At 42.8% G+C, this 25,177-nt stretch overlaps 9 protein-coding genes across 9 annotated transcripts; 3 read left to right on the top strand and 6 right to left on the bottom strand.

Annotated features, from left to right (window-relative positions):
• Window positions 1-2,118: 2,118 nt before the first annotated feature.
• Window positions 2,119-4,270, bottom strand: P175DRAFT_0514074 (uncharacterized protein; the record flags this gene model as incomplete). The annotated part of the gene is made up of 8 exons (XM_040898787.1): window positions 2,119-2,451; window positions 2,503-3,159; window positions 3,239-3,434; window positions 3,490-3,577; window positions 3,648-3,747; window positions 3,802-3,959; window positions 4,017-4,136; window positions 4,188-4,270. 8 exons carry the CDS (start codon window positions 4,268-4,270, stop codon window positions 2,189-2,191), a joined length of 1,665 nt encoding a protein of 554 aa, XP_040756712.1. The 3' UTR covers window positions 2,119-2,188.
• A 2,284-nt stretch (window positions 4,271-6,554) lies between these two features.
• Window positions 6,555-7,871, bottom strand: P175DRAFT_0528860 (uncharacterized protein; the record flags this gene model as incomplete). Its single annotated transcript, XM_040899647.1, has 4 exons — window positions 6,555-6,608; window positions 6,667-7,402; window positions 7,456-7,660; window positions 7,739-7,871. 4 exons carry the CDS (start codon window positions 7,869-7,871, stop codon window positions 6,555-6,557), a joined length of 1,128 nt encoding a protein of 375 aa, XP_040756711.1.
• Window positions 7,872-8,904: 1,033 nt separating this feature from the next.
• On the bottom strand, window positions 8,905-9,660 carry P175DRAFT_0490367 (EXS domain-containing protein; the record flags this gene model as incomplete). Its single annotated transcript, XM_040895795.1, has 1 exon — window positions 8,905-9,660. One exon carries the CDS (start codon window positions 9,658-9,660, stop codon window positions 8,905-8,907), a length of 756 nt encoding a protein of 251 aa, XP_040756710.1.
• Window positions 9,661-10,410: 750 nt separating this feature from the next.
• On the bottom strand, window positions 10,411-12,280 carry P175DRAFT_075370 (uncharacterized protein). The gene is made up of 2 exons (XM_040901086.1): window positions 12,184-12,280; window positions 10,411-12,115 (listed from the first exon to the last, which is right to left on the bottom strand). The coding sequence occupies exon 2, from the start codon at window positions 12,048-12,050 to the stop codon at window positions 10,467-10,469; it is 1,584 nt and encodes a 527-aa protein (XP_040756709.1). The 5' UTR covers window positions 12,051-12,115; window positions 12,184-12,280; the 3' UTR covers window positions 10,411-10,466.
• Window positions 12,281-14,807: 2,527 nt separating this feature from the next.
• Window positions 14,808-15,922, top strand: P175DRAFT_075308 (uncharacterized protein). Its single transcript, XM_040901085.1, has 3 exons — window positions 14,808-15,527; window positions 15,591-15,674; window positions 15,728-15,922. The coding sequence occupies exons 1-3, from the start codon at window positions 15,014-15,016 to the stop codon at window positions 15,883-15,885; spliced, it is 756 nt and encodes a 251-aa protein (XP_040756708.1). The 5' UTR covers window positions 14,808-15,013; the 3' UTR covers window positions 15,886-15,922.
• Window positions 15,923-16,841: 919 nt separating this feature from the next.
• P175DRAFT_0451948 (proteasome maturation protein) lies at window positions 16,842-17,865 on the bottom strand. The gene is made up of 3 exons (XM_040894504.1): window positions 17,701-17,865; window positions 17,122-17,563; window positions 16,842-17,047 (listed from the first exon to the last, which is right to left on the bottom strand). Exons 1-3 carry the CDS (start codon window positions 17,701-17,703, stop codon window positions 16,980-16,982), a joined length of 513 nt encoding a protein of 170 aa, XP_040756707.1. The 5' UTR covers window positions 17,704-17,865; the 3' UTR covers window positions 16,842-16,979.
• Window positions 17,866-18,082: 217 nt separating this feature from the next.
• Window positions 18,083-19,229, top strand: P175DRAFT_0514070 (mitochondrial 37S ribosomal protein uS12m). The gene is made up of 3 exons (XM_040898786.1): window positions 18,083-18,527; window positions 18,680-18,780; window positions 18,849-19,229. The coding sequence occupies exons 1-3, from the start codon at window positions 18,113-18,115 to the stop codon at window positions 18,912-18,914; spliced, it is 582 nt and encodes a 193-aa protein (XP_040756706.1). The 5' UTR covers window positions 18,083-18,112; the 3' UTR covers window positions 18,915-19,229.
• P175DRAFT_075279 (glycosyltransferase family 15 protein) lies at window positions 19,026-21,175 on the bottom strand. Its single transcript, XM_040901084.1, has 4 exons — window positions 20,987-21,175; window positions 20,100-20,927; window positions 19,757-20,045; window positions 19,026-19,704 (listed from the first exon to the last, which is right to left on the bottom strand). Exons 1-4 carry the CDS (start codon window positions 21,035-21,037, stop codon window positions 19,472-19,474), a joined length of 1,401 nt encoding a protein of 466 aa, XP_040756705.1. The 5' UTR covers window positions 21,038-21,175; the 3' UTR covers window positions 19,026-19,471.
• Window positions 21,176-22,057: 882 nt separating this feature from the next.
• P175DRAFT_0429825 (deadenylation-dependent mRNA-decapping factor PAT1) lies at window positions 22,058-24,731 on the top strand (the record flags this gene model as incomplete). Its single annotated transcript, XM_040893387.1, has 3 exons — window positions 22,058-22,200; window positions 22,295-24,526; window positions 24,608-24,731. 3 exons carry the CDS (start codon window positions 22,058-22,060, stop codon window positions 24,729-24,731), a joined length of 2,499 nt encoding a protein of 832 aa, XP_040756704.1.
• Window positions 24,732-25,177: the final 446 nt, after the last annotated feature.

Raw genomic sequence — 25,177 nt, 5'->3', positions numbered from 1 at the left:
TAAGTACTAGAAAATAGGCTAGTAAAAATAAGTATAGATATTTTTATTATATTAGCTACTATAGCTTTAATAAGAGGGGTATATTTAGTAAGGGCAGGGATAATAATAGAAATAAGTATAATAAAAATAGTAATAACTTATAGTATAGTAAATATATACTTAAACTTAATTAACTTTTATTAAATAGTTTCTAATTTTTCTTTCTAGTATAGTACTATTCCTTCCTTCTTAGCTAGCTCCAGACTAGCTTTATTAGCTTAGTTTTAGAGGGCATAAATCTTCTTTTCTAGGGAATTAATATATTTATTATAGGACTTAAAGTAAATAATCTAGGTAGTAAGATTATTTATAATATAACTTATAAATTCCTTAATTAAGTCTATAATTAGGAGTAGTTTAGGTTATTTTAATATACTAGTAATAACTATACCTAGGGTAGGAACTATATAATATTATAGAGGGTAGATAAGTAATAAGTATAGTTAATAGTAAGATATATATTTAAGCTATCTATATATAAGTATAATAGATAGAAATTAGGTTAGAATAAGGATATAGCTTAAAGAGCTATAATAGAATTAGGGGCAACATGGCTTAAATATAGGAGTAGAGGTAGATAATTAGGGTAGAATCTAACCAGATAGGTACATGGCTACGCCATGACACTTATATTTTATTTCCTTATCCTATAGTAAAAATATTTCTTTATTACTAGTTATATTTATTATATTTTTAGTAATAAATATTAATCTAAAAATCTTTTTACTAATCTTATTATACTACTATAGGAATATATTAATAATATTATAGAAATTATTTATTATAGTATAAAAAAATAATATTCCTGCTAGTATTTTCTTCTTATAGTCTAATTAATAGAATATAATTTAGGATAGAGCTAGATAATATATTATATTTAGGAAGTTTTTTACCTAGTCTAGTAATAATATTATAATTTTAAGATTTATTTTAATTACTTATTAAATAATAAATTCCTAATTATTTAATTAATTAATTATATTACTTTTTAAAGATTAGATTACCTTTATATAAATATTATAAACTATATTTTAAATTTATTTTTAATTAACTATTATATACTCTTTTAATTTAAGATACTACTTTTCTAAGGTTTCTATTAACTTATAATAAAAGTAATAGATTTTTAAGGAAATAATATATTAAATCTAATCTTTTAATTTTTTAAGTTCTATAACTTAATAATTATACTTATTTATTTTTATTTTATAGAATATTATTTTAGAGTTAAAGTCTTATAATAATATTATAGAATTTCTAGTACTATTTACTAGTAAAGTTTCTTTATTATTTTTAATTAGTCTAGTAAGTTATTATAAATAACTTTTACTATTTTTTATTATTTCTTATAGATTATTATCTTTTACTTATATTTTAAATAAGAATTATTATATTAGCTAGTCTTCCTACTTAATAAGCCTTACTATATTATCTTTATTATTAGTAGTTAGAGGTATTGTACTTAGTATTTTACTAATTAGTAGGTTTAGTAAGGATTATTAGTATTTTAATAATTAGTAGGTTTTAGTAAGAGTTATTAGTATAGATTTATATACTTTAAGTAAATATAAGATTCTTAATTATTAGATATATAATAATCCTAGGGGTAGCTTAATAGAAGCAGGTGATTGGATATATTAATATATATATCTATTAGGGGGTTATATGCTTGGCTAAGGCCTTAATATAGGGTTTTAACCCCCCCCTTTGCTTACTAAGTACATCATAAGATACCCCTTCAATTTAACATAATTATATGTGGTTAAATTAGGCCTGGGGTTGGTCATGACGGTCATGACCATGACCGTCAAAATTTTGGTCATGACCGTCATGACAGTTTCCAGGTTGTCAGATCGTCATTTTGCCTGCCTGATCGGGTTAGCGCCCGCAGGCTAGTCCTAATTAGGAATAGTAGTATGTATAGTAGTTATGAGTTAGTTATTGATTACCTAATCTTATTACTAAGACTTTAGAAGCTCCCTATTGGCTACTAATGGACCCACCCTAATCACGTGCGGTCAGGTCATGACCGTCTGAAAACACCCGGTCATGACCATGACTGACCATGACCATAATTTTCTGTCATGACCACCAGGGCTAGGTTAAATTGCTTCATATTCAATATTGCTGGTGGTAGTGAAATCAGGCGTCAGGTAGGACCAGGCGTCAGGTAATCACTAACTGTAATTAAACAAGTACATACGCAGCAATATCCCCAGTTTTTATCTGTGCACATATCAATAAGAATTTGAATAAAATCTGTGAATTGGCTAAAGATGACGACTTTTGCATCAGAATTCACCATCTTCCAGTCCTTGATGGTGTTTCTGATGCCGGTCAATTTGGCACTTGGCATAGATGCGCCACATTCGATCATCCAGTCCACTTTGCCTCTGTCATTCTCAGGATTGCCTGGATTTTCCAGTCAGTTTTAGTCTATAATTTGGCCGTAGTATTTCTTACTCTTCCCCCTGATGTTATTCCTTTTCTTTCTTGAAGACGAAGTTTCACTTTGCCGCCCTTCAGGTACTGATGGATGCTCCAACTCCGCTTCTTCAGCAGGACCACAGCGAGTTGCTTCGAAGATAGAATCTCTACACTTGAGGCATTGAGGTTTGCCCGATTCGGATTTCTCTGCTTCCTCGTGAAGAGTATAGAAACATTCCTCACAATATAAGTGCATGCATGAGGTGACCACAGTCTTGTCTGGCTCCAGATTGCAATAGGAACAGACACCTCTATACGCTCGTTCGATCCAATCCCCATTGTTGTGTAATTGCTCCATGAATTGTCTAAACTTTCGAATGAGCTCGGGGTTATAAGTGAAAACTTGAATGTCTCGGGCATTGTCCTGTTCATCTCTCGGTCGATGCTCAACCGAGAAGTTGTAATTATCTTTAAACCCCCGGATCCACTGAACGAGTTTAAAGGAAGGTCCAGACGAGTCATCGCCTTCTTCGCGAGAGGCAATCGTAAGTTTCCGCATCAATGGTTCAGATAGCAGGTCCCGGATAATAGTTCGCACTGTAAGTGGGTGGTCGCAGAACATTCTTAGTTTTAGGATCATGGTCAAGAAGCATCCCTGCTGAGCCCCCTTGCTGTTGCGCACCTTCGCTTGGTCTGGCCCAGTGTTAGTGATTTCATCTGCCCTTTCTATATCAATTTCTCAGAGAAAAGTAATAGGAAACCACATCCTAACCATTGATATTGTCGAAGTATATTTCCATGATTGCGTTGTAAAGAATCCTTTCAGCTTCGCAAAACCTCACTCTGACTACCTTCTGTTCCACATCGGGAAGGGATATAATCGGAAGGGAAAACAACCGGCTTGAATGTGTTCGACGGTGCATGAAGCTTCTTAGCAGGTTTCTAAGGCGATCTTGACCTTCATCAGTCTGATAAAAATCAAGTGTCAGCATGATATCAGAGCATCCCCCCGTGGTTACTTACACTGCAATATTTGGACAGAAAATCTTGAGAGGTCCCGATTCTAGGGACGTCAAGGAAGTGGAATAGGGGGTAAAATTCGTCTATGGAACTATCAAGTCATGGTCAGCAATTACAAGGCCATAATGAGGAAATTTGTCCCTATGGTACGCGGATCTCACTTCAATATTGGGGTGCCAGTCAGTAGCCATTTATAGTGACCAGTGAGGCCACGAATGGCTATAGATATGCTAGAAGCGCGATTCCGGATAAGATGAGCTTCTAGGGAAGGGTGTTAGTATAAATATACATCTGGGCATATTAACCCTTTCTCACCATCGAGAACAATTCTTTCGAACTTGATTCGATGTAAAGGCCCAATTTTCTGGCTGTATTCCGCCTCCCATAGTTCAGAAAGCACGTTCTCGTCGGTCACATTTTTTGGAGGTCTGAATTTTGGATATGACCGCCGGACTTCGTCGTATGTTGTTATCCTGTTTGAAGATAAATAAAGAGGTTGCTTCAATTAGTGACTACAGTACCGTACTTACACGATTCGGAACTTCTGAAGGCTCTTAGTATCATCAAGTGTTGACAACCTTGCCTGCGCATGGTACTCAACAACTTCGCCTATGTGATCAGAATGGCAATGGACCCGCAATTGATCTTTCCTATTAATGAAGTCAGAACGAGGACCGGTATAAAAGGGATGTAGAGCATACCAATGCTTGACAAGGTGCGTAGGTACAACCAAAAGGGTTGTTCTGGTATACACCTCCGGTCTCGATGAAAAAGTATCCATCATATTGACTATAAAATGGTTAGATACATTGTCCAAGTACCAACATAAATGCTTTACAGTCGGTGATCACCTGACACCCAGTCCCACCTAACACCTGATTTCACTACTACTAGTAATATTAAATATAAAGTAATTCAACCATATATAATTATTATTATTGTGTGATTTTTTAGTAAATAAATATAATTATTATTAGGACTTTATATATAGTTTTTAATTAGTCTAAAAGTATTATAAAAGCTAGATCTTATAGTCTTAATAATTTACTATTAAAGGGGCCTCTAGGACTTCTATAAATATTATTAATCTAATTTTTATAGATTTTTACTAGTATAAAGTTTTAAAGACCTTCTTTAAAGACTTCTTTACTTACTAGAAGTTATTTTAAAGCTAGTAATCTACCTTCTTTATTAAATAAGTATTTTTCTTTTATTATTTTTTTTATTCTATCTTTAATAACTATAATTCTTACTAGAATATTTAATTTCTTTTTTATTTTTTAAATAAGTATTATTTCTTTTTTTTAATAAGTTATTAATAAATCTTTTCTTACTTCTTTAATATCTTAGTAAGTTATATAACTTTATTCTTCTATATTTAAAGATTATAAGTCTATTAAATCTTTTAAAGAAAGTAAAAAATTATATTATTATTTTTAAAAATTATAAGCTTAAATTATAAGAATTTCTTATATTAATATTTTTTTTTCTTATTTTAAAGAACTAATTTAAGGCCTTAATAATATAGTTTTAGAATAATATTCTCTATAAAAAAATAATATATTATTAAATTTAATTTTTTAGTATTTTTATTATATATATTAATAATAATTTAATTTAAAAATTTTTTAATTTTCTACTAATTCTTTATTTATAAGATAAAGTATAAGAAATTACTTAAAGAGGGCCTAGAATTATTTTACTTATTAAATTAAATTAGAATTATTTCTAGATTTAATAGCTATATTCTTATAATTTATTATAAAGAAAAGATATTTTTTATTAATAAAGTCTATTTCTAGGCTAGCTAGAAAAGGTAAAAGAAGTCCTATTTAATAATATAATTAAAGCTTATTAATTTATATAAAAAGTTTTTAAGATTCTTACTATAAATAGTAGAGAAAAGACTAAAGATCTTAATATTAAGTAATTATAATAAATAAGTTAAATAAAGTAAATATATTATTAATAAAATTTTATTAATATTATAGTAATTAATAAACTTTATAATAAAATAAGATTTATAATTATTAAGAATAAGAAGTCTTTATTACCTATATACCTTATTCTTAATCTTATAGTTAAATATATTAATTAACTAGATATATTCTAGCTTATTATTAGTCTAATTACTTATAGAGGAGGTAAAGAAATAAGAATAAAGCTTAAGATTAAAGTCTTAAAGCTAGGAATCTTATATATTACTAGTAAAAGCCTAGTAAATAAGATTTAATAAGAAAAAGATTTTATTAGTATAAATATAAGTAATTAAAATTATTTATTTATAATTTCTATCTTATAGGTATTATTTAAGCCCTTTTTTAATTATATATTTTTACTTTAAGAAGATCTTAAGACTTTTAATTAATATTTTAATAAAAAATCCTTTTTTATTTATATTATAAATATTCTCTAATTATAGCTTATATTATTATATCTTCTAATTTAATAATTTAAAATATAAAATATATTTATATATAAAATTAGCTTATTTTTATATAATATTAATAATTATTATATAAATTAAAATAAGATTATTTTAATAATATTTTATAAAATATCTAGACTAGTATTTTCTAGACTTTTTACTAGTAATTTTCTTTATAAAATTCTAAAATATTTTATAAAATATAAAGAAGCCTTACTTAATAAATTTATTAATATAGTTTATTAGTTCTTTTTTATATTAGTTAGTAAGAACTTATTATTACTTATATTAGTAATCTTTAAGGTATTATACTTTATAGTAATATCTTAATAATATTATCTAATTAATACTAAACTCTTTTATAATCTTAGTATAATTAATTAAATTATTAATCTTTAATAAGTTAATTACTTCTATTATAGCTTTAATTAAACCTATATTAGTTAAGATATAAGTTATTAAAAATTATCAAAAAAATAGTTGGTGAGGGGAAATCAGGCATCAGGTGGGACCAGGCGTCAGGTGATCACTAACTGTAAGGCTTACTGATTAGTTGAAAACTTTTCCCCAGCCCCATAACATCACATAGTAAGCCGCCTAATGGCGGTAGAGGAGAATGCTCACAGTCACGCTACTTATATTAGCCTATAGGCCTTTGTGCAAGTTGATAAGTGACTTGCCATAAAAGCACTTCCTAGAAGCTTTTTAGGACGTCAGTTTGCGCTCCAATATCCGGTAGAGGCATTCCTTACCTGGTAGTGATATATACTTGTCTTGAGTCCGGGCATTGACCATCCACCTTTTCCATCTCTTCTCACGCTTTTAACGAACTTTCTGGGGGCTTCAAGAATCAGCTTTCCGTCATCTTTAGCCTCCTCTTGATCTGCAGATGGAATACTGGCAATGAGCTCCGCCACTGCCTGCCTGTTGTTTCGCTTGATAACAATGGGAGGAGCAGGAAGCGAAGAGCTAGCATGAACGTCCTCAATAACATCGGCATGAAAATTCAAGAATTTTTCTGGAGCCTTGCCCTTTTTGTACCTCTTTCGTCTCAATCTACTGCCAGGTTTTGGCTCCTCATCATCTGTGTCAATCTTGCGCTTTCTACCCCTGTGGTTTTTAGCTTTTTTCTTCTCTAGCTTTTCCAAGATAAGTTCGATGCCAACTTTCATGCTTTTTCTTTTCTCCTCTGCAGAAATTCTGTTTTGAGGAATTGAACTTTTTGCGCTCGATCCTTTCTTTTGTATTCTCGGGGAGTCGACATTCGCTCGGACGGTTTCTTGTTCATTGCTTTGGAGGACGAAAAGTTCATTCTCCGATACTTGATTGTTTGCCTCGTCACATTCAACCTCCTTTGCTTGGAAGGTTTTACGATATTCTGATATATTCTTTCTCGTATCATACTTGATCTTGGCTTGCTTATAACGGGTCACGTCCACGGGGCTAGGATCTTCAAGTTTGCTGTACCAATCTTGTACAGTGTTAAATCTGAATGGGGAGATAAGCCAGCATTCCTAGTAAATAGATGGGAGAAAACTTACTTTGCAATCTCGTCATTATCAGTGGCATCTTCGTAAACAGAACCAGCTTGGACTATCCTCACATCTTGACCCATGGGTAGTCCTTCAAGATCTGTAATTGGCGGGAGCGAGGGGATAGAGTCATCTCCTAGCTTCCCTATATCTAGCACAGATGAGCAGTTCTGTTGTCTGTGGAGAGGAACGGATACATTCTCTTTTGGGGTTTCTAGTTACAAAATTAGTGTTTTTTTTTTGGGTTCTTAAATTGCAGATATAGGGGATTGTTATCCAAACAGCATCTCACCTGTTTCTGATTTGATGGCTAACCGAGCTCGATTAAAGATGTCGTTATCGCAGGCCAGTTTTCTTCGCCCAAGTGCGAGTACTAGGCGGTTTAAATCAACGCCACTACAGTTTGGGACGCTTAGAAGGTCCATGATTGCGCTTCTCTTATAGTAAGAAGGCAAACTATGCAGAGGATATGACGGAAGAAAAAGATAAGTCAGAGGTGTGAAAAGAGATGAGAGAGGATATAGGATGACTGAGAGGAGGGAATGTGTATCGAAACAGGAAGGAGTGAGAAGCTGGAATGGCTGAGGAGGAGGAGTATTTATAGTGCAAGGTGAAGGTTGAAAAATCTTCAGGAGAGATCAGATTAAGCTCAATGAAACTGAGCCGATGAGGTTCAATATGTGGTCATACGTAGATCCGAATAAATAGCACAGATGGCTGGCATTTCAGCTATGATGGGGTGTGTGCTCTTCATCTAGTTTTTCGATACAGTGACCACGGAGACAGACTAAGGTGAGTTAAATGAGAGGTAAAAAATAGGCCAGTCGAGGTGGAAGTGAGGTGAGGCGAAATTATTGAATGGAAACTAGCAGAGTCATAATTCCTCTAGATAACCATCTTAGGGTACCCTTCCATAATCATCATCTCTAGAATATCAAATGGGTAGTAGGTCTAGATAAGTATCAGTGCGTGTAATTGAGCATCATTTACATACTAGAAGCATTCCAACTTCATGACCAAATACAGAGTACAAAGCCAAGATTTCACCATAGTTATATAAGAACTGCGATATGGTAGGTAGGCAGGTAGGGTGCAGAATGGTGAAATGTAAACATAGATATCCAGATACAGTACTACAGGGGCGTCAGTGAGGATGCAAGATCTCATTACCTGCGTATGGAATAGAATCACAATGTTGAATAGCGCTGCCTACTCTGTAGAGACTTATTCTATAAATACAAATTGTATGTTCCCACCCAACTAGCAAACTGAACAAGTCACAATTCATTAAAAAATAACGGTCTATGACGCGGGTCTCTATAAATATATGCATATATCCATGATTATGTGCACGAAATCGGACATAGCTTCGTCAGTCGTAATCTGATAGAGATTCGTGACCCTTGACTGAATCACACTAGATACTGTCGGGGACGGAGCTTATTCTTTTCTCTCTTGTTAATTGTTATTTCTTTCAGGTTCGTGGAATGAAAGTTCTTCCTCAATCGCATCGTCATCTTGATATGGTTGGATAATGCCCTGGTCTTCATCGTCGCTAGAATCGTCGGGACTATCGGACGGCCCATGAGCCACGGTTGCACCTGGTATTTGGTCCAAGCGCCGTCTACGCTGGAAGTCTTGGGCGTGTGCAGCAGCCATCATAGTTCCAACCCGTGAGAGGGCCCTTGGGCGGAGTGAGCCGCTTGGTGTTGGCGGAGTGGCCTGTTCAACATCGCCTGGAGGCGAGATGGGTAGGGCTGTTTGTTGATCTTGGGCGTGCACAGTTTCTAAGGGCTGTTCATTATGTGCATGTGCCGAACTCACTTCATATGGCAGTGGAACATCTCTTGATGCGCGGAAAAGAAGCACATTTGTACAATGCTCGTTCTCAACCCGGAAGATTGTCCACATACCTCTCCTACAGATTTCAGAAAATGCAACCACGAAGCTGAGGACAGCAGAATGTTGGATATCATGCGCAAAGATGGCGTAGAATATCCAGTTGAAGCGCACGACAACATCGAGCACCATAGCTGTGTAGTAGACCCAAACCCTCCGAAACGCAAGGGCTTCACGAAGCAGAGGATGCTTGGCGTAGGCATTACCTAAGCTCCAATCCATTGCAATGTCCCAAACAGAACAGTAGACCGCGTTTAGAAGCGCAAAGGTAATGAAAGGGGCTTGAAACCGTGTCACTTTATCGATACGATACATGCTGAGAGTAGCGTAGTAAAGTACTCCAAGCATGTATTTCCCGAAATTCAGCAGATGTGGGAAAACATTCTTCGTGTCTGCATAACGGCGTACACATTGCAGAGCTCTCCATATTGATGGCAGACAAGTAAAAAATCCTAACAGTCGTGAATGAGATGAGTTGCACTGCGGAGGGTCACTCCAGTGTTTTGCGTAAAGACAAAAGAATAATGAAAGATTCTTGTCAAGTTAGCAGGTCGCTAGATATGACTTGGGTTTGATCTACTCACGCCTATAGCATATGTTTGGGAACAGTACATGTCACCGAGGAAGAAATCCCGAAACTCGACAGGATACAGGCCTGCTAGAAGAAGACGCCACTGGTCTTGTAAGCAATGAGGATCTTTAGAGTAAGAGAAAGATGCTCACATTCGAATATGCCCACCACTTGCGGCTGCGGTGGTATAAGACACGCGCTGGGAGAAACAACACAACCACTGTCAACCCTACAAGCACAACGGGCCAATAAATATACATTTCATTAATGGACAAAAAGTTCAGCCACATAATGAGTCCGAGCGTGAACAAAAAAGTACACGGAAGCTATGTTATCGTCAGCACAAATCAAGGACTTGTTAAAGCTGGTTTGCATACTTCTGTTAACTGGCGCCAATCTAAGGCGTGTCGCGTATCGTACTCGAAGATGAAGACATAATTTATCTTGGTCTTGTTCCAGACCATGCAGTCCAGACAGAATAGCAAGAAGTGAAAAACAATTAAGAAATAGCCTCCATATATCTGTTCAAGTTAGTTGGTCTTTCGGGGGTTCAGAGCAACGTAGATCTAGGGCTAACCTGGAGTAGATAGCTTGTGTTCACTTGTATCGCGGGGTTTGGATCTTTTAGATGTTGGCTAGCGTAAATGAGACTTTGGATAGCAAACAAAACACCAGCCATCAACAGAAGACCGGAACGGAAAGTATTGGGTGAATAATCTCCAGATTTCTTGTAAGTATGGCGCAGTTTAGAGGCTGCGATTTTTCGGTTGCCCCGCTCGAAATATCGAGCATAGAGGTCTTCCGCCGCAGCCAAGAGGCTCTCGGTCACTTCACTCTGCACGAACCATGCTTTATTGACTTTATCCGACATGTATCGCATTGAAGGGCGCGCATCCACAGCTTTGTCATACTTTTTATTGATCTTTCGGAAGGCGGTGCGGTTGAGATAAGCATAAGATTTCAAGAGCTCGACTCCCCGATAAAACTCTTGAAGAGCATATTTGAGCTTCCTCTTTGCCGAGCGATAAGGGACTTCGTTTTTGGAATGCTCCTCTTCTGGCTGACGCGTGAAGTCCCTGCGGTTCATGATCGTTTCCGGATCTTGCGGTTGCAAGGAAAAAGGAGTATCCAGCTCCGCCAGAGCCTTGGAATTCTTCCCAATCAGACCACCTGAAAAGGCCTCTCGTAGTCGACGGCCAGCGAATCCACCAAAGCCATCCGACGGCCGTGGCTCAGTATGCTGGTTCCGAGATTTATTGGCGCTGAAGACTTCCTGCATTCGCTGGTCTCGCATGGTATGCAGCTGCTCTCGAAGGACTTTTAATCGTTGAGTAGCTTCTTCCTCCTTCATTTGATAGAATGACTCGATTTTGGCCAACTCGGTATCTAGAAATTCGAAAAACTCATCCTGTCTACGATCAAATTCGGAGGCTGGCTCGCCTTGGGCAAACTTCTCCGGGGACTCTGTGTATGACAACACCCGTTTGAGAAGTTGGGATGTCCTCCGGCCAGATGGGCCCGAAACGGTGTTTCTTTTGTTTGCTCTGCCCGAACTCGGCTGCTTTACTGACGGGCTTCGACGGGTGGCATTCGCAGGGAAGGTTCTGTTACTACCATTGCGGGAGATAACCGGTGACGGTGTTTTCGGGGCATTGCGCCGATCGACATACCGCTCTGGCAAGCTATCCTCTTCTTTGAGATCGATTGCCGGGTCAGGCAGCTCTAGAGAAGCCACATCAGATGTTCCAGATTGTTGCTGCGGGGGAGATGCGAGAATGCTCCCGTAGCTTCCAACAACAGCGGAAAACCGGGATCCTGGTACTCGTAATGGTTGACGCTCATGTCGATGACTGGGGGTTGATCTAGATGTAGGGCTGGGACTTCTCACGGGGATTGGAAGGCTATGCTCCGGGTCGAGCGTGTTCAGTCTTTTCTCCGGCTGGCGAAGTGATGAGGAACGATGAGAACCGACTGGGGTATCAAGGACATCACCTTGTCCAGGTACCGCACGACGGAGGGAAGGATGACTGGGAGACCGATTGGATTTTTGAATGGCCCGTGTAATGGCCTTGACTTTCTTCTTTCCCGCCTGGTCGCAAGACAAAGTTAGTAGGAGAGAGGAAAATAGACGCATCCTTCCTTACCTTGTAATCTAAGTATTTAGCACGCCACTCAGGAACTAGTTCCTGTTCCAATTCCCTATGAATCGCCAATGATCAGCTCCGCTACATACACGCTGTGGAATAGTGAATCATGGGGTAACAAACTTGGCGAACTTCATCCTGGGGGAGAGGGGCCGTGAGGGATCATAATAGTCCTGGAGAAACGAACTAAGGGAAACCAGTAGATTTTAAGTCGACCGATCGCTAAGTATTGCTTCAGATTTTTTTTTTCTTTTTTTCTTTTCGTTTTGGACCAACCGTTGGCGAATTCTGGAAAGAAGGGGCGGGGGCAAAGAGTTGATTTTTGCTAGTCCTATCTTGACATGAAGCCTGCACGTCGAAACAATAGTCGTAGGAGGAGTCACTAACTATAGTAGATGAATCTCTACAGTGCCACTCAGAAAATGCATGCCAGGGAGAGAAAAGATTGTGGTTTGGACTAACATTCTCTCTATCTATCTCAAGAAGCAATAGAAAAAAAGAAGACAAAAAGATGCAAATCATCAACCTTGAAAAGGAAAAGAATGGCTTAAGCCTGCGGATAAGGTGGACGGAGGACTTTGCTGCGACTCAGCAGGCCGTTTGTTCGTCAACACAGCGATTAGGAGGTACAAATTCCAAGTTCCCAGTACTAAATTTCTTAGCCAATAGGGCGACTCCCTGCTCCAGGGCAGACTCTCTGATAGGCCTGATATTCCGCACGTGCAGCAGGCCGTCACTTTCAATTGCCCAATCTGCGTTGAAAGAAGGGATGGTCTTAACCCAACTTGGAAATCCAGTCTATTGTAGAGTTTGCCCCATAATTACCCTGTGTAGGACAATCGTGTATGTCCTGATGCGGTCATTATTCCCTCACAACTTTGCGGCAAACCAACGCTGACGTCAACGTGATATAGATTTTGGTTTCTGTGGATAATATGGAGTAGACCTGACAGGTTCTACTTGGATCTCTTCCAGCAAGTCTGCATAGTATAGTCTGCTATTAGTCGAGGAATTCTTGCGTTGGATCCGCAACTGATAGTCCTATGTCTTGCCTGACTGGGTGGAATTCTACATAGCTGCTCGTCGCTTGGCAAGCCTGCCTGCGGGAGCTTGAGGTTACCTCCTAAAAAGGCTGTTAAAGTATTTTTGTTTTTATTTTGCTCCTACTTCTCCTCAAGGGCAAAGTCTCTGTGCATACATAGTTCTCATAGTGTAGGGAGGGTGACTGATACAAAATATCTATGTACATTTTAGTGGCTCTCTGCAAGAATCATTTGTTTGTGCGAACGCTAAATAACCTACCATAAAGTCAATATTGCTTGCCCAACCAGCAATCAGCACTCATGGGACGTGCTCGTCTGCAGCCTCAGGGTCGACCGTGGTGTGGACCATGCAGACCAAGCCTTCCAAGGAAATATTGTCCTTGGTATGTCTGTGTGAGCACACAAAATATTACTAATCCACCTAGACCTAGCTACAGTATGTACATGTCCATGTACATGTACATACGCAGCCTGGAAACAAGCAACATTGACATGTTTGACATATAATTTTGGGGTTCAAGTAACTATGTTGAGTTGATTGTCATCCAATCGGAAAGTTGGGTGTCTTTGATATCAATGCTGTTCGGAGAATAATACTGTGGCTTTAAAGATTGACTTTTAACGGATACCTATGTATCAATACATTGCTAAATTGTCAGAACAGGGGAGGCTTGCCTAAGGGGATTTGAGCATTAAAGGCGGAGTTAATTAGTAGTAGGCAGAAAACCGCCAGTTTTTATATAAAAAACCCGCCACCTACATATCTACATCCTCTACTTTTGCCTTCTGAAAATGGAGATTCTTTATCATTTCCAAAGATTAGTAACTATCTTGTGCAGAATAACTAACTAACTAGTTACAGAGTTTCAAGACAAGATAGGTAAGCAGGCACGAGTAAAAGCTTCTAGAAGAGGGAAGTGTTCTGGCGCGCAAATCACATGGTTATGTAGAGGATAGACTCGGCTATCATGTTGCTATGATACAAAAGTAATTTCCCTAGGTAAGGGAATATCAATAGAACCGGTAGGCTTTAGTATGAGTGAGTGAATAATAGTCCAATCTCTACATGTGAGCAGCATGGACAAAGAAAGTGTGGCCAATCTCTTCAGGCAGCGAATTGTCCTCACGAGTATAGAAACTACTACCATGTTGGTATCATCGCACCACTCAATATACTCAGTAAGAATAGAGATTCGTCTTCCCTCATTAATATAGAGTAAATTAAAGAGAGAGAGAGAGAGAAAAAAAAAAAAGGTGGCCCACTATAGTAACTAAAATGAAGCAAATCCACCGCCAACCAAACTGGATCGCCGCCCAGCTCCACTTCCATCCCCGACCTCACCTGCAGCGTGTTTCTCCTCCTTCCGTCCTTCGCTCAATAGAGCCACCACTTCTATCTCTCAGTCTCCAAGAGTCCAAAACGCCTTTCTTACTTAGTCTTAGTCTTGGTCCTTTTGCCTCAATCGCAATTGTTGTCCACTTCGTCTTTCTCCTCTAATTTCCTGCTTTTCCTCATCCTCCCTCCTGCTCTTTCACTCGTGTGTGAGTGATTCTTGTCCTTTTGTCAGTCTCTCTCCGGTCGCATGGCCCTCTTCATCATCCCGCGAGCCCTCTTTTAATAGTTTGGTTCCAGATTTGGGTCATCTTCCTTTCTTCTCCCTCTCGTCTCCCTCCCCCTCTCCTTTCTTTGCCTCAGGCCTGACTCGCTGTTTCATCCGCCCTCTCATCTCCCACCCAGCTTTCCGCCCGTTCTATCCACTGCACCAAACAGCCACTTGGGCTAAAATTCTCTACTGAATTATTCATCTCTCCTAATTTTTTTTTTGGCATCCTCATCCACACACCTGCGTTGCTTTCTTCTACGCACCCGCTGTAATTATTACTCCTCTCCCCCAAGGATCACCTCAAAGATGGCGTCCACCGATCACCCAATGTCGGACGGTCCAGACCCTGTTGTCCACACCACCAACGCGGTCTTTACATCCTCGCAGCTGGCTTCGACCACAACCCTAAATCCCAGCGATGTTACGAAAGACACTTCTTCGCCTGAAAATGTGCAGCCAGAGCCCACAGTCACCGATGTACCGAATATGGGCGTAGAGAGTGGCGATAGCGCTGCACCTGCACCTGCACAGGAGGGTAATGCAGATGGTATTCCCCGATTCACCGTACCACCTGGTGAATCAGAAGAGCAGACAGGAGCTCCTGCGTTATCGTATAAAAATTCCGATGCGTCTCTTAAAGAGCCTGAAGACTCTGGGCCGTCTTTGACTATCATTCTTCTCTTGATCACGGGCTCACGACATCCTTTCAAGATCGATGGCGCGTATCTGCGCAACCGAGGAGTCAATGTTGAGAACAACGACCCCTTTTCTATTAGCGTCTATACTCTGAAGGAATTGATTTGGAGGGCGTGGCAGGACGGTATGACCATATTTCAGTGACAGTGAGGATAAGCGGGAAATGGCTGACGTATCACTATCGCAGATTGGGAATCCCGTCCGACCTCTCCCAGCTCTATTCGACTCATATCGTTCGGAAAACTACTCGAGGATAAAGCTCCTCTCTCAGGTATTTTATTTGTATTTCATATCCTGAACTCGATGCTGACTGTCTGTAAATAGACTCTAGATTCAGCGCAGACGCCCCGAACGTTGTGCATATGACGGTCAAGCCCCAAGAACTCATCGACGAAGAAGACGCTAAAGGCGCGAAGACTCAGTATCCTCGGGATCGAGAAGCTAGTGAACGAAGCCCGAGGTGTCGTTGTGTCATCCAGTGAATGGATGTATATCGTGGACTCAACGAGACACGGGTTGATCTCTGCTCTCGTTAGCGGAACATGATCTGTCCGATCTATTTCCTCGTTGCCTCTAGCTGTAAATGCAGAGGTAGCACGAGCCGCCGTGACCCCTCTGCGGTTTTTATTATCCCACTCACCATCCAATTGCCCTTACTCACCTCTCTGGGACCTGCCCTTTCGCGACCACTGGTACTTGACCAGGGTCTACCCCCTAATGTGAGAGATAGCATACCCTATGCCAAACTTTCGCAGCTCCTTTATCTATCAAACTTTGGGTTGGCGTTCTGGATGCTTAAGCTTAATTCACCAGCGCGTTGTCGTTTACTGCCTATGAATGTGGTCTGGTTTCGTGGTCTTCGTTATCTTTGCATAGTTTTCTGGGTGGCTTGATGCCTCTCCAGACCACTGCCTAATCCCTATATACCCCCTTTCTGTTCCCCCAACATCTCCCGTGATCCGCCCCTCCCTCACCGTACCTATCGTCGCCATCTGATTTTGGACTTGAGTGATGCATTTCGGCCTTTCCCGATCTCCCAAGGCAATATCAAATATCCCGTTGTTGTCTGTTTCTATTTACTGATATTATCTTCTCTTATGTTGTGATATTTATCCCATTTCTTTACAATTGGTGGCTTGTGTCAGCCACTTTATGGTGCTTTAGGGAGATTCTGGCCACCATTGTTTTGGACGGCCTGGTCGGGTCTAGCATCTATCATCATGGCACCGGGTCCATGCATACTTCCAAGGTTATGTCAGATATATCTAGTTCACCAGCGCGGGAACAGACATAATGTACAAACAGATAGCTGCACATATTCGATACCCAATATCTCACCAAGTTTACCTGAATTGAGCACGGTGTTGTTGACAGAGTTGACAGATCCCGGCAGAGCATAACTCCGTAGATCTATGGTCTATTTCTTAGTAGTTTAGATAACAAAAAAAAAAAGACAGCCTAGTTCGAATCCGTATCATGTAGAACTGATAAATCATCAAGGTCCCCAGGGACAATTCAAGGGAAACAAGGGAACAAATTAAGAAAGATAACATCCCGGCTAACAATCCGCACCGTCTTAGAAATCCATACGCAACCGTTTCTCCATTTCGTCGTGGAAAGCAGGCGGTTCCCTGAACTCGTCTCCTACAAGCATTGCATTAGCATCATCATCATCATCATTCAAAGTTGAAGGAAAAGAAAAGAAAAAAAAAACAAACCTTGGAAAACATCCTCCCACCCAACTTCTGCGTCCCTCCCACCCAAAACCAATATATCCTCATGAACATTTCCACCCTTGGCACCTCCCAAAACCGCAGGTCGGAAGGTTCCATCCCGTACAATCTTCAACTCCATTCCGCGGCGCACAGGCTCTGCAATGCCATAAGTCCGACGCAGGGTTTCCATCTTCAGAGCGTCCTGGGTTTGGCGCCACGCGAGCAGCCTGGCCTCAAGCGGGTGTGTGGAAACGGGGGTCCCGGATTGAGATGAGGGAGGGCCAACGGGGGCGGGCAGGGTGAGGTTGTTGCGGAGGGTATCGGGGAGACCGGGGGCGGAGGGGGCGCCTTTTGATGGGTGAGGGAGGGAGAGGGGGACCTGTTGGCGGGTTGAGGTGTTGGAGGTTTGGGAGGGGTGAGACGCTGGAGGGGCGATGCGGAGAGACTGGTATTTTTGGGGTTTCTTTTGTTAGGTGGAATGTAATGATCTGGTCGTTGTCTTGTTTATTTTTTTTTTTTTTTTGAGAGGGGGGTAGATGCTTGGGAATGGAGGTGAGAGGACTGGCTGGGTGGACGACGTACCATTTTGAGTGTTGGATTTGGTGGCTGGACTTGGAGCGATTGAAAGCGTAAAATAGGATTAAGCTTGTTGTTTTCAAATGGGTTCTCAGATGTTATTGAAACAGTGGTGTAGATGGGAGGAGGAAGAGAGAGATCGAGGATGAGATGCTGAAGCTAGATGAGGTTCTAGCTCAAAGGTACCTAACTCCGTACAATATAGCAGGCTCCAGACTGGCGCGTCCAGCTCCCCCGGGCGACCCAAAGAGACCAGCTCCGCAACTGTCTTATGTAATGGATTTCTTTATCACGTGCCATGTCATCGCCCCCCCCCCCCCCCCCGTAGGAAATTATCCTAGCAAAAACCACTACCATCGGATTCGAGAATCAGTATCACCATCGCAAAAAGTAAAGCCAATTGCGCTCCCTCGCCACCATGTTCTCCTCCCTCGCGCTCCGCACGCTGCGGACACTCATTCAGCGCCCTTCCCTCACCGCAACCCCCTTCAGACAACCACCGGCCTCTTGCTCAATTCCCCGGTTCCAGCCCGTATTCCGCACCTCGGCGGCCCTGACAGCCACAACGGCAGCTATCGCAAAGCTCTCAATTAGACAGTTCTCTACGTCTCCACTGCGTCAGGCAACATACAACCAAGTGCGTCGAGGATGTCGGACCTCGCAGCGTGCGCGCCGTTCACGTTCTCCGGCGCTTATTGGCCGCGCCCAGATGAAGGGTGTTTGTTTGAAGACTGGTATTACAAAACCCAAGAAGCCTAATTCCGGCGAGCGAAAGACGGCTAGGGTGCGATTGAGCAGTGGGAGGATTGTGACTGCTTATATTCCCGGTGAAGGTATGCATATTCTTCTCTTTATCTTTTCGAGATGTCGACGTGTCTATCTATGATCAAGAAGGAGAACAAGAAGAAGCGGGACTACGAAAAAAAAAAAAAAAAAAGGGAAAAAGGGAAAAAGGGAAAAATCGGCGCTGACTGCCTGGATTTAGGTCACAATGTCCAGCAACACAGCGTTGTTCTTGTCCGCGGTGGCAGAGCTCCGGATTGTCCTGGTGTGAAGTACCATTTGGTTCGTGGTGCTATGGATCTGGTATGTCTTTTTCTTCCTTGCTTAATTTCTTTACCTGCAGGGCAACTGCTGACTGAAATGATTGACAGGGTGGCGTTGCCAGTCGGTTGACTAGCAGGTCCAAGTACGGTACTAAGAAACCTAAGAGTGATTAAGCCTTTCTTTCCTCTTGGGTCTGTGTGATTGGCATGGTGGTGATCTGGCAATGAGGGACTTTTTACGGACGTGTGTTTTCTTTTTGGCGCTGTTTGCGATCTGTATCAATATTACTCCCATCGGATGATTGTACTAAATAAATATTTCTTGTCGAATCTCTTTTTTTCTTTCGTTTCTTGGGCACGGTTTGGAATAACCTAGCTCCCTCAGATCATACATATACATATGTACAAATATAGGTATCTATAAAACGCAGGTGTGAATTCAGACCGAACACCCTTTTGATGCAGAGATAACGCCGGAGTCTCGACACCTGAATGCCCGAACCCTAAAATCCCACGGACGCCAGCCAGTCACTGTGAAAGAAATAAAAATGGAAATAGGAATGTACCAATGGCGCCAAGCTCCGAATACTTCGTAAAAACAAGAAAAACAAAATCCTCCCACCGAATTTTGATTATGTCGGGATGTTCAGTGTATGTATGTATGGTGTGGATGATGATGTACATGGTGAGAATGTTGCATTCCCCTTAACATAGTAGGTGTGTATTCTCGCTCATGATTTTGCGAGTCTGTCTCTCCTATATTCTTCCCAGAGAGCTTGAGCTTCCAGAAGGAAGCGCCGTGTTTTGTGAAGGACAAACCCTCGAGAACGGGGGCTAACGGCAATGACCAAGATCCCAACAAGGGCTGCTGAGAGGATTACTCCTCCCAGCACCGCTAGTGGACTATAATGGTCGACCCCGGGCGGTTTCGGGATGTGGTTAATCTCATAGTAACGGGACAGGCCTACCAGATAATCGTTAGTGACTGTGAGACGAAGGAAATGAGCGTCGCGTACAAGAGGTGGCCCTCCAGTCAAAAGTAAGCTTAGGGTCGCAGGTACATTGAAGTTCCGTCCTCAATCGGTCATCGAGGGGGCAATGGGTGAATGGAATGTGGTAGTAAGAAATTTCATTCCAGAAATGGATTTGTTCCTTCTTAAGCATCAATCCGGCAGCGATTGAATGGATGGGAGCATCACCCCATCGCTCATAGAAAAATCCACCCCCTCGGTCAAGTGCTTCGAAGTACTCCAGATATTCCTTGGATCTCAACCAGTCCAGGCTTCCAATTTCGAAATTCGACCACTGTCGCGCATTAGATTAGCATTTGGACTGAAAGTTTGGTCGGGGAATACTCACAAAGTGACACTTGTTGAATGTTTTGCCTCCGTCGTCGCTCAAAAAGTCAATAGAGTTTCCCTCTGCGATATACTCAGGATAATCGGCAGCGAACTTCTTCACTGTTGGCCAGAGAGTTGGAATTGTGTCGTAATACTCATACATGCTCATCACAAAGCTATACTTCTTGTCGTTCTCCTTCATGTAGAGGAATGGGTCGTAAGGAATGTCGCAGAAGAGTTCGATGCTAGGCTCCACTCGCCAGTAGAACTCATAGTCTTTCAACAATGGATGGCGGAAGAAAAATCCAGACTCGTAGCGACACATGTGCCGGTAACTCTCGGAGTTCCCGTAGATGATCCTCTTATTCTGCATCTCCTCTCGTACCCGGCTCGCCTTATCCTGATCAATCCAGTCGGGGTATGACCAATGCTCCTCCGGAATCTCTCCATAGTATGTAGTTCCGGACACTAGGGAGGTAGTGATCCGTTTGAAGTCGTCGTCGAACGGCTGGTCGTTCAAAAAGACCCAGTCATAGTGAAACTTGTGATTGAAACGGCCCTCCACCTGTCGAATAGATTTGGCAATCTCCCACAAGTCAGAATTCTTTGCGAGGGTCACAAAAGTCGCATTCGTTCGACCACCGGGGTGGGTGGCGGCGAATTTCAAAACATCACTTGCATATGTCACTTCGGGTTCTTCCAGGGAGTCCTCCGGTGATGTCGGATCTTGGAGAGAATGCGGAGAAAGGTTCGCTGGGGATTTCGCGGCCGCATAGCCCGTTTTCGTTGCGAAATTGTCGGGAATGGGGAGCGAGCCTCTCGTGAAGTAGAAGAATAGTGCGACTCCCTATTCACCAGACAGATCAGCTCCGCTGCATTCGATTAGAAAAGAGAACCGATACGTACCGCCACCGCGAACAAAAGATATCGGATATACTTTTCCTGGCCAGGCGACATCGTGAAGAGGACGTGCTGCCGAGCTACAGAATCACACGAGGGAAAATAAGAGCCTATCGCAAAAAGCGAACAGCAGCCACTACTAAGCCAATGGCAGCCAGAACGATACCTAGAAAACCTGGGAATCGGGTTCGACTCCCAGACAAACCGGGGAACACGACCAAAGAATCCAATCTTCAGAAGTATATAGAAGCAATCGGACCTCGTATTCAAAGTGAAGTCAAGTCGTGCACTTGGGATATAAGGAGCTTCGGTAGGCAAAGAGCGGGCGAGCGGTCACGTTCTAGCGCCTCCTGTGAGCAGAAAAAAATATAATATAATTGAGAAAAATATGGGGGACAAATTAATCCATCCTATTGTTGTTGTTGTTATTTGTTTTCCTTCCTCTTTCCCCGAGTCGAGTGGATACGAAGAAAGAAGCCGTAAGAATCCAGCCAGAAGCAGTGCAAGAGCCTGGGCCGTCATAGCGTACGTATTGCTGCCCTCATAGTTTCAGCCAGGGGGACTGGACCCAGGAGGTTAAGTACCATATTTATCTTCATGGCAACTATTCTGGTGTAGATATAGGTAATTGAGGAACTTGGAAGGAGGAGAGAAAGATGCAAGAACCGCATTTCTCACCCTTGCTCAGAGCTGTCTTTTTCTTGTGCTGCACATTAGTTCGTTTCATGGGAGGCCTGACGACCGCTGCCTCAGGCAACTTCCATTGGACTTCCTACAAGAATTCTGTCTTTCTACTCTGGATCATGCTCTGTTTCATCTTAATTATAACGAATGAACGCAATTAAAACTCCTCACCGTCAGCTCATCCTACCCAATTGGAGTTGCAGTGCATGAAAGGCAATACCCTACTCCGTACGTTGCGGTTCTTGTTGCCTCAGGCACCAGCTCCAGTCAGTCTAGCCTAATCCTAATATCAACCCGAAACTGACTTCATCCCGCACCACAATTATTATGCTGTGCTAAATCTCCTTCATAACCCCCCCCCTCCTCGTCCATCTTTCCCCTCCCCCGTTGAAGATGTCCTTCTTCGGCTTTGATACGACCCTCCCAAGGGATCGTGCTCCGCAGGGTGACAGAAGGGGTATTTTCGATACGCCTGATCCGTTCGCTGAGATCGCTCGCGCTAGAGCAGCAGCGCACCACGACAATGACGACGACGTGTAAGCCATCCCCACCCAATGCTCGGCCCTGCTTGACAGTAAGCAACTTAATCGGACATCTTGCTGATTCTTGAGCTTGTTTTTACCCATATAGTATCGATTTCGAGGATACCTACGATGGTTTAGGAGAACAGTTGGACGACGACCAGGATGCCTTCAACAACGACACCTTTGGTGGCGGTCCTGATACCGGCGCCGTTGGCAAGGACTTCGATTTCTTTGGGAACACTGCGCAAATTGCGGATGTCATTGGAGAGGAGCAGGTCCGATACAATCTCAAGCACCCCCAGGCTGCAGGCTCTGGCCCTGAGCCCGAGCTCCAGACCGTCGTTGCTCCCGCTGCCACCGTGGCACAAAAGCCAAGGCGCACCGGATATGAAAAGTATTCGGACCCGGACTACATTCCGGATCTTCAGGCCAAGTCCAGCGTCTGGGGTCTATCGAAGAAGGCGGAACCCGCCACTGTAGTCCAGCAGTCGAGGAAGATGATGAGCCTGGAGGAGGTGGAAGCGCAGCTCCGTAGCCACGGTATCGCGCCGATTCCGAACCAGCTCCCAGTCTCCATGCCGCAGCCACTTGCTGAGCCGCCGATTCCCCTCCATCGGCTTCAGCAGGTCCCCGGACTTCCTGAGGGCTTTGCAAACCTGCCACCAGAGTATCTACAGGCGCAGTTTGCTAAGGGTATACCGCCTGCGCACTTGATGCACCCGCATTCGATGGTTCCAGAGCCCTATCCCCTACCGGCACATGCCCCTAATATCCCGCTACATCTTTTACAAAATCCTAATGCTCCTCCACCTCCGCACATGCCCCCCGTCCAGCCTCCGGCGACGATGCCTCCACGAGGCCAGCGACCACCACAACAGTCCCAACAGCCTCAACAACAACAACAACAACAGCAGCAGCAGCAGGCCCGGGGTAGCAATGCTCAGCTGCCATTGATCACCAACCCACAACAGTTGATGAATCTGACAGAGGAGCAGCGTGTCGCCTACCTGATGGAGGATGCCAAGCGTGCAAAGAGAAATCACAAGATTTTCCTCTTGTCGAGGGGCAACGGACTGATGACCCCCCAGGACAAGAACTTCATCACGCGCATCCAGTTGCAACAACTGGTGGCTGCGGCCGGAAATGTTGCGGACAATGATTCCGAGTCCGTTCTTGCGGAAGATTTCTATTATCAGGTCTACAGTCAGATCCGAGGTGCACCCCGGCAACATCCTCACCAGCCATTAGGCCACTTTGCCCAGACCTATCTCCTTCAGACCGGCAACCGCATCGGAGGGCATGGATCCCGGAGGCAACCTCAGAGTGCGGACAATCACATGCAGCGGATGCAACAACAAGTCCAGCGGGCGGTTGAGGCTGCCAAGGCTAAGCCAAAGAATAAACAGTTGATCATCGAAGGTAGTTTGGGCAAGATTTCGTTTGGTAATGCTAAAGCTCCTAAGCCTATGCTCAATATCAAGCGCCCCGAGAGCTCCGAAGGTGCCAAGACCACCAAGAAGCCACAGACATATTTGAGCCTCAGTGATCGCAAATCCATTTTGACCAACATCGAGAATGTCTATAATACTCTCATGGAAATGGAGGATATGGAGCGTACCATGCCTCCCCCACCAGATGAGACCGATCTCGAGGCTATTCAGCAGCACCTGGAATGGCGCCAGAAAGTCCGCGCGCTCAACCAGAAGCTGTGGCAGGAACTGAAAGTGATGGAACCCATTGTTCCCAGCTCCAACACCCCTCATCCGTTCATTGCATTCCTCTCTTATCCCAAGGGCAAGAAAGCTATTCCCCGCATCTTCCGCCACATCGACCAGGAACAGCGAGTAACCATCCTTACCATGATTGTTGTCCATCTGGACTCTCTGGATGTTGTGCGACAAGCGCTCCCTGTGCCCGGGGAGACTCAACCTCCTCTCGCCGTCCGGGAGGCGATCGATCTCTTCTCTCAGGCCGTGATGCCCAGTCTTCTGGGCTACGTGAATGAGGCCCCATTCAACATCATTATTGGACTACTGGGACTGGTGATTGCGCAGACCCATGTGCAATTTATTGCCAAGACCCGCATTGGCCTGGGAGTCCTCACTATGCTTTTGAGCCGCGCCGAAATTGTCAAGGAAGCCGGTCAAGCGAGCGAGCGCGACTGGCAACAATGGGTTGAGAAGTTTAACGTTCTCTTCGACACGCTGGAGCCTATTTTTGGCGATATCTTCCCAAGCGCTATCAACGCCGGTGATGATATGTATGTGTGGCAATTTTTGGCCGCAACTGGAATCGGGGCGAGTCCGGAACAGCAACAACGCCTTGTTATCGCTGTCAAGTGAGTATACTCTATTATCACGCACGGGCTTTTAAAATCATATTTTTCTCTCACCACCATACTAACATTTAATTTCTACAGGGATCGCGTTATGGAGACGGTGGCATATAGCAAGACACTTCCGGCCGACATGGCCAGCCAACGACTTGGAAATGTCAACCTCTTCATGCGGGCCATTGGTCTTGACGTTGAGCTTCTTGGTTAAGGGAGGAGCATGAAGCTCGAGATCACAACAGGCCAATTCCGGATAAGATGTAGGCCATGGCGCGCCCCGCAGCACCATGTTGGTGAAAGACATTGCGATGCGGCGCGAGCACACACTGTGGAATCACAGGGTTGTTCCTGTTGCTCTACAACCAAAAAAATAAAATTGTGCTTCCCCAGGCTTGGAAGTCCTAGGAGCTTTCTATCTCTCCCAGCGTTTAGGAGGGAACGCTAGGAGACATGAGAAGCGAAGCGGGTTAGCTGAAATAACCCAATGATTGTTTCACCTGTTGGGGGAAAAGCGATAATCTGTAACAAACAGCGAATTGAGAATTCTACAGCAAATAATTGTCACCAGTGGTGTATGGTGGGTGTACTTGCACTACCGCTGGGTAGTGAGTGCAATTTGACAAGTACACAGCACAGCTAGCTTTCTTTTCTTTTTTC

The sequence above is a fragment of the Aspergillus ochraceoroseus genome (assembly GCF_002846915.1).
Source record: "Aspergillus ochraceoroseus IBT 24754 chromosome Unknown P175scaffold_1, whole genome shotgun sequence".
Classification (NCBI taxonomy): Eukaryota; Fungi; Ascomycota; class Eurotiomycetes; order Eurotiales; family Aspergillaceae; genus Aspergillus; species Aspergillus ochraceoroseus.
Note: the sequence above shows the minus strand (reverse complement) of the source record. Positions and strands in the feature narration are given on the sequence as shown.

Bases quoted from the DNA above. Each gene is read 5' to 3' on its own strand.
- P175DRAFT_075308 (XM_040901085.1), top strand. From the start codon at position 15,014: ATGGCGTCCACCGATCACCCAATGTCGGACGGTCCAGACCCTGTTGTC. The intron at 15,528-15,590 runs GTATGACCATAT...TCACTATCGCAG, and splicing joins TTGGAGGGCGTGGCAGGACG to ATTGGGAATCCCGTCCGACC. The intron at 15,675-15,727 runs GTATTTTATTTG...GTCTGTAAATAG, and splicing joins GGATAAAGCTCCTCTCTCAG to ACTCTAGATTCAGCGCAGAC.
- P175DRAFT_075279 (XM_040901084.1), bottom strand. From the start codon at position 21,037: ATGTCGCCTGGCCAGGAAAAGTATATCCGATATCTTTTGTTCGCGGTG. The intron at 20,928-20,986 runs GTACGTATCGGT...TCTGGTGAATAG, and splicing joins ATCTTTTGTTCGCGGTGGCG to GGAGTCGCACTATTCTTCTA. The intron at 19,705-19,756 runs GTACGCGACGCT...ATTATCTGGTAG, and splicing joins TGACTGGAGGGCCACCTCTT to GCCTGTCCCGTTACTATGAG.
- P175DRAFT_0451948 (XM_040894504.1), bottom strand. The intron at 17,048-17,121 runs GTTTGTTTTTTT...CAATGCTTGTAG, and splicing joins GTGGGAGGATGTTTTCCAAG to GAGACGAGTTCAGGGAACCG.
- P175DRAFT_0514070 (XM_040898786.1), top strand. From the start codon at position 18,113: ATGTTCTCCTCCCTCGCGCTCCGCACGCTGCGGACACTCATTCAGCGC. The intron at 18,528-18,679 runs GTATGCATATTC...GCCTGGATTTAG, and splicing joins TGCTTATATTCCCGGTGAAG to GTCACAATGTCCAGCAACAC. The intron at 18,781-18,848 runs GTATGTCTTTTT...AATGATTGACAG, and splicing joins TTCGTGGTGCTATGGATCTG to GGTGGCGTTGCCAGTCGGTT.
- P175DRAFT_075370 (XM_040901086.1), bottom strand. From the start codon at position 12,050: ATGCGTCTATTTTCCTCTCTCCTACTAACTTTGTCTTGCGACCAGGCG.